Below are 6,910 nucleotides of genomic sequence, written 5' to 3' on the forward strand. Positions count from 1 at the left end.
TGCAGCTGAGTCCTTTCCTGTGCCCGAAAGCATGAGCGCGATCTGCGGTCTCCCCTTCCAGGTGCTGAGAAGAGCTGCCCGCGTCCTGCGGGTCGCAGAATGGCCGGAGGTGACTATGAGGAAATTCTCAAGTACTATGAATTACACGGAACAGTCGGTACAGGTGGGCTCAGTCTGTGAATGCAAACAAGTGTGTGTGATGTGTCCGCTCACCTCAGTGTTTATCTGAGAGATTAACTGTTACTTCAGAATCTGTGGGTCATGTTTTGTCGGTGTAATTTTGCGGGGCAGAACTGTGGAAATGTAAATGGAATGTGGTGGCAGCAATTGCTTCTTCCTCTAGAAAAGATGCTACATGCTGTGCATATGGTATTTGCTTCAGAGCGACTGAGATCGTCGTCAGGATGAGAAAGTTGGTCACCATGCAGAGCTTTATATGTCTCTGTTTCAAATTCTAGGTGGGTTTGCAAAGGTAAAACTTGCACGACATCGTCTCACTGGTGAAAAAGTTGCAATAAAAATCATGGACAAGCTTGCTTTACAGGTAATCCAAAAGATACTTCAGAGTTGGTAACATGCTGTTCCTGTGGCGTTCTCAGGAACATGGGTGCGACCTGTCACTGTGGGCTAGCGGTAGATGCTGTAGATTTGAAATAATTTTAATGGCACCACAAATCCTGTGCCCTCATGTGGAGAGGGCAATGTTCTCTGGCTGTAAAACTGAGGCAGTTACAGCTTTAAATATTAAATAACTAAATAAACTACTGTAAGTCAAACGGAATGCTGATGAGAATAGTAGCTATTGTACATCTGCCCCTTTGGGTTTTACTGACCAGTGTGTGAGGAGGGCAGGTGAGCAGTGATAGAGCTGGTGCTGGTTTGAGTTTGAGCAGTTCTGATGTGCAGGCTTACTGTGATATACAGGCTGTCAAACTAATTGGCAATTCCATACCTTGCTATTGTGATCTTTTAGGATGACTTGCCTCGTGTTAAATTAGAAATTGATGCCATGAAGGACTTGAGTCACCAGCACATTTGTCGGTTGTATCATGTGATTGAGACACCCAAGAAAATATTCATGGTTTTAGAGGTAAGGAATGGTGTTTCTGCTGTGGCAAAGATCTCTGGGTTTAGTCACAGCAGTAGATGGTAGCAGAGTCCAAATGAAACAATTCTTAGAAAATTATCTCAATGGTGAGATAATTGTGTCCAAGATGCCATAGTTTAGAAATGAAGCTGACAATGTGTTCTGTCTCATAAAAGCCATTTTTTACTGTTTGCAATAAGCAAACTGACTTTAATTCCCACCTCACACTCCAAAAATAGCACTAGCAGAATATATGGAACCTGAGAAGTGCCACTGAGTTGTCACCTTTGGGCAGTTTCTGTCGCCTGTGATGGCAGTGTGATATGGCTGTGGCAAGCACTGGGAAAGAGGTGAGCTCTTGGGCTTGTTGGATCTGTTGCACACTGGCCTGGGGCATGCCTGGTTGCTGCTGGAATAAAGCAGAGGGAAGGAAAGAGAAGAGTGCCTTCTTGCTATCCAGTGCCCTTGTTCATGTTTAGATACCCTGACTGTATCCCAAATGTATTCTTTTTTTCCTGCTTTCATGCAGTACTGTCCTGGAGGAGAGCTGTTTGATTACATCATTTCTAAGGACCACCTTTCCGAGGAAGAAGCTCGCATATTTTTTCGGCAGATTGTTTCAGCAATTGCTTATGTGCACAGTCAGGGATATGCCCACAGGGATCTCAAACCAGTAAGTTTGAACAGGAGTCAGATTTGCACAAATACTGATGAAGACCCACTTTTATATGTCTGAATGGAGCTGGTGTGAGTTGTGTCTTCTCTGTTCTCCTGTACTTAGAGGTCTTTAGCTAACATTTGCTCAAAGTGTTATTTCTACTTATTGCTTTGTACCTCAACTGAGCTGGATGAAGCTGTATCTGAGGAAGGAGCTTCCTCTGGAAGAGATGTAGAATAGTGCACTCCAGCTGAGAGTGGAGCAGACACGGATTTGACTTTGGCTGTTGGTTAGGCATTTTTACTATCCTCTTTATTCCAGCTTATACCCAAGGGGAGTTGTTACGGTTTCTCTCTGTTGTGCAAGCTGTTCTGTTCTGACAGCCAAAGGAAAATGTGACTCCCACAACATAAACAAGTGAGAACTGGGCAGGGGGAGAGATGTACCACTGATCCTGTGGCTTTACTGTCACCACAGGAATTAAGTGTGGGCTTAGGGAATGGAAGCATTGAGACCATTTCTCCTAGAAGGGGTTAGAAATTTGCATGTTCAGAGACACTGATAACTGAGAAAAGCATATCCTTAGGGTACAGGCATTTTACTAGACAGCTCATGAAATCCTTGTCTCCAAAGGACTTCTCCCCAAGCAAAGCCTTCTGTGTACCTCTTGGAAGAATTTGGATTGTAGCTGGAGACCTGACGGATACATAGGATTGTGAGATAGCTTGGTTGGGAAGTGACTTCTAGTGGCTTCTGCTTTTATCTCCTGTTTAAAACACTTCACACCAAACTTCTTCATCTAGTCACATCTTGGACCTCTTGCTAGGATGAGGCAGCATAATGTTGCTGGGAAACCTGTTAAGCTCTTCACTTCCTTTTTTATGAGAAAGGCTTTTTCTTAGTACAGGTCTGAATGTCTCCTGATCCTTACTGACTGTCATCATCCCACCATGTGCTTCTATGGAGGGTCTGACTCTATGCCCCCTTCATAAGAATTCAAAGGCTGCCATGAGGTTTTCACTGAAGCTTTATCACCTACAGGCTGAACAACCATCTCTCCCTCAGTCTCTCCTCATGGAACAAGTGCTCCAGCACCCTGGACAGGCTGGTGTCCATCCACGGAGCTTACCTCAGTTTTGTGTCTTTCCTGTGCTAGAGGGTGGGCAGAAACTTGATGGGCTGTTCTCACTGTGCTGAACAGAGGGCAGCTGGCTTCTCCCACTTTGCCAGCTCTGCTTCTTTTCACACCACCTGGGATATCACTGGCTGCCTTTTCTTCCAGGGCAGGCTGCTGCCTCACAGTTTTTGCTTTCTGTCTAGCAGCCCCCCAGGCCTTTCTGAGCAGGTAGGAGCTTGTATTCCCCACTTGGAATATCGGATATATTCATTAGCAACAGGTCAAAATCTCCAGGGGAGAACGTTAGGTAAATTCTGGCTGGTAATGGCAAGAAGAAATAACATGTAAGAAAATATGGTTTCTTGGATACTTGGTGTTATGGAAAAATTCATTGCCACTTTCTCTTTTACTAGGAAAATTTACTGATTGATGAGGAACATAATCTGAAGCTGATAGACTTTGGACTTTGTGCAAAGCCAAAGGTAAGGGTGTCAGTTGCTCTCGTAGAGCAGAGCTAAATCAGCTACAGTGCGTACATAAGAATTTCAGGCGTGACTTCAGGGTGCAGTGCAGAGCCTTGCCCTGATTTTGAACTGTTTGTGTAGTTATTGTCCCACTGCTAATTGCTTGGTAGGCCTTTAAGAGTGTGAGACAGTTTTGCATTTTCTGAGCAGAATATCAGATTTTGTCCTCTTACACTTCATCTTTCAGATTGCCTTGTGTGTAGAGTACCTACTCCCACAAAGGCTTGCACTGTAAAGATGATGTTGGTGTCCATTTTTCCCCAATAACTTTCAATGGCCTGTGTCATTTTCATAAGATTTGTCCATGTGTGGAGATTGTGGATCAAATCCAATAGATTCCCCTTACCTTTACAAAACCCCTGGGTCCACATGGTTGTACTGAGTTGTTTACCAAGTTTAAAGTTGGTTTCTAGATTACTGCTCTGTTTGTCGTCTTCACATATGAGATGGGTGCTGGTAAGAAGGAATTTGATGGGAAGAAGGTCTTACTGATCCAAAGTCCTCAGATTGTTTTAGCTGAGTCAAGTTAAAGCACCTTGCAGGAAATCAGGAGTATTAGACTACCATCTTGTTGGTACAATGTTATCTCACTCTGATCTGCTTAGAACAAAGCCCAGGCTAAGGAATAACATGTTTTTAATAAGGAAGCATTTTCGTGGTTCTTCATGAAGTTATTGCATTAAATATTTATATAAATATCCAACCAGCCTCGTGCCCAGTAGCTCTTGGATTACTGATTCCCAAGTTCCATCTGTTCTCTTTGTGGTCACAAAGGGAAGTATGCCTATCAAAGGAGGAGCTGCAGAAAAGGCTGCTGGGATAACATGTGAAGGAGCAGCTTGGCATCTGAACATTTATGGGATTCTCCTGGTCTTGGACAGTTTTTTGCCTAGTGAAGCCATATATTATACCAAAGCAAAATATTAGGTGACTGTATATACACAGCACTGGAAAATGAAGCCTCTGAGGCCTTTAATATGTTGTTGCTAGAAGTCACTATATGTGTTAGAGCCAATGCTGCTGTGTCATCAGTTTTCTGTCTTGTTCTAGCGTGGCCTTGATTACCATCTGAACACCTGCTGTGGAAGCCCAGCTTATGCAGCACCAGAGCTGATTCAGGGCAAAGCATACATTGGCTCAGAGGTAGATGTCACAATTGTGGGTTAGGGTGGTTTTTTTCCTGCCCACCATGTATTTAAAGGTGGTAGGATTCAGATATACTCCCTTAGTGTCTTTCTTCAATGTCACATTGCCTCAGTGGTTCTCAGAAGCTGTGTGACTGAGAGCAGTCACAGCCTGGAATAGCTCTTGACCACAGATTCTGCACCTGGTTTCTTCATCCCTGACTAATCCTTCACTGTCCCCAGGTGTTGCTCTGCAAAAGATAACTTAAATTCCTTCCTTCTACTATGTTATTCCAAGCAGCAATTTGTTCTGTTAATTTTCCAAGTCTTACTGCAAATTTCTGTGCAGTCTCAATATCTCGTGTACTTTGCCTTTGAAATTCTGTATAAAAACCTGCTCCTTGTACTGTGCAGTGTAGGAAAATTAGAGAGAAGAAAAACTGGGGCATTTATCCAACTTTGATTCCATGTCTAGAACATTCTACATGCCCTTGTCAATCCATTCAAAATGGTGCAATTGCAATCTCCTCAAACTTCCCAACTGTCTGTGCTGTTGGATAGTCAGTCTTTTCTCCTTTACCTCCTTTGCACCACTCTCTCTGGCCTCTAACTCTTGCTTTCTTTTTGTTTTCCACAAAGTCAGTGCTTCTCAAACCTCCTTTATCCTATGACTGAAGTGGGAGTTGCAGTATGAGGCACGTAGGCCTTGTCATGTCTATACTGATAAGAACCAGTGGGGCTTTAAAGCTGATTGTAACTGTACTGGCAGCTGTCATAATCACTAATACTTTTGAGTACAAAATCCCTTCTGATGAGTTTGATTTCCTTTTTTTCAGCGAAATCCTTGTAGGTTGAAAGTAATGCAGCAATTTGGCAACCTAAGGAGAGGGTAATGGTTTTACTACTGCTCTAGTCTGAGCGAATTGAAAATTGTATGCTTTCACTTGGACTGTAAGAGTTTTCTGTCCAGAGTTAAGGAGCCTACTTTCCAAGAGCTGCATGTGGGCTTTGCCAAAGGAGATAATGTTATCTGTCTCTAAGCCATTTTAGACAGATGAGCCTTGTGAACTCTCTTATTTTTTAGGCAGATATTTGGAGTATGGGAGTACTGCTGTATGCTCTGCTGTGTGGCTTTCTCCCCTTTGATGATGATAATGTCATGGCTGTCTACAGGAAGATCATGGTAGGTATTGATGGTACTAGAATACACAAGGAACAGGAATCACTAAGCATTATGGGAGATTTTTGCTTTCTGATGCCAGAATCTATTGAGCTGTGCCTTGAGCAAAAAGGCTTATCTGCTGAATTTTGTTATGCTTTGCCACTCTTTTGATAAGTATTTTGTGGATTTGTTTCTGTTTTCCCTCAGCCTGTGCAGTACTCTAGCTTGGTCCTATGATACAGTAGAAAACTGAGTTTCAGAAGAAGCATTTTCTTGCTAGTGGGCTGGACTTTTATATTGGAGTGTTTATCTGTCTTCTCCCTGTATTGTATGGATTTACTAAAAGTACTCTTAAATGTCAGCCATTCTCATGTCTAGGAAAAGCAGGATTCTGCATCTGCTATTATGCTTTCCCCTCCCAAAAGGAGTTGAATAAATAGTAAATAGTATAATTAAGTTACTGGTTCTTTCCCTGTAAACTCCTCTTGATTTGGCTAAACAGTGATGTTCCTCATCACACATGCACCTCTGCCAGCCACTTCTGAGTAAGTAAAGCTTGCTCTGGTAAAGTGAGTGGGATGATGAACAACAGTGTAGAGTAAGGGCTTTGGATTCCTCTACCTCATTCTCCTTTCACCAAGAGTCTGATATGTCTGAAAAAACACCAAAAAACCCCTCCTTGAGAATATTCAAGGACTACTTTGGCAGGAGGCAACTGACACTGGTTTGCACAGGGAGTGTTTTCAGGGTGTATAACAGTCTGAGCTCTATAAAGCACCTGGTCTTTTCATCAAAGAGTGTGGATTTTTAATCTGGAATTGGAGTACACGTGAGTACCTTGACAGAAAATCTATAGGAAGCTTAGTTTGAGTTGTTGGAGAGAACTTCAAAAAATTAAAAAAAGGGAACAAACCAAAAAAGCGAAGACTATTGTCATAGGTTAGCAAGCATAGTCCTGGAAGGGATGTCCTTGCTAAGGGGTGCTTACAGTTTCCTCTGGGACCTGATAGAACCTATCAGCTGGCCAGTTTGAATATGGACAATTCTCTAAGCCACTTAAAGTTGTGATCACCTCTGTGATCCACATTTAAGAATAGGCAAACTCCCCCTCCAAGCTCTCTCTCGTTTCCGGCGCTGGGACAGGTGGCTGCGGGGCCCGAGCAGGGCCCAGTGGGCCCGGCCAGGCCCTGCTTGGGCCAGGCCGGGCTGGGGCACGGCCACCCTGCAAGCACGGACCC

General features: G+C 43.4%; 1 protein-coding gene across 4 annotated transcripts in view; it reads left to right on the forward strand.

The window, feature by feature from the left end:
• Positions 1-41: 41 nt before the first annotated feature.
• Positions 42-6,910, forward strand: part of MELK (maternal embryonic leucine zipper kinase) — a 26,131-nt gene continuing 19,262 nt past the window's right edge. For 3 of the 4 annotated variants that reach the window (XM_008635365.2, XM_017736442.1, XM_017736441.1), the window contains exons 1-7: positions 42-163; positions 459-544; positions 974-1,090; positions 1,617-1,760; positions 3,276-3,344; positions 4,437-4,529; positions 5,595-5,693. In XM_008635365.2, coding sequence (XP_008633587.1) covers positions 100-163; positions 459-544; positions 974-1,090; positions 1,617-1,760; positions 3,276-3,344; positions 4,437-4,529; positions 5,595-5,693 — 672 coding nt within the window. In that variant the 5' untranslated portion in view covers positions 42-99. The remainder of the gene's footprint in view (positions 164-458; positions 545-973; positions 1,091-1,616; positions 1,761-3,275; positions 3,345-4,436; positions 4,530-5,594; positions 5,694-6,910) is intronic. The other variant, XM_017736440.1, reaches the window with a different exon arrangement.

This window comes from Corvus brachyrhynchos, unplaced genomic scaffold (genome assembly GCF_000691975.1).
Source record: "Corvus brachyrhynchos isolate BGI_N302 unplaced genomic scaffold, ASM69197v1 scaffold1646, whole genome shotgun sequence".
Classification (NCBI taxonomy): Eukaryota; Metazoa; Chordata; class Aves; order Passeriformes; family Corvidae; genus Corvus; species Corvus brachyrhynchos.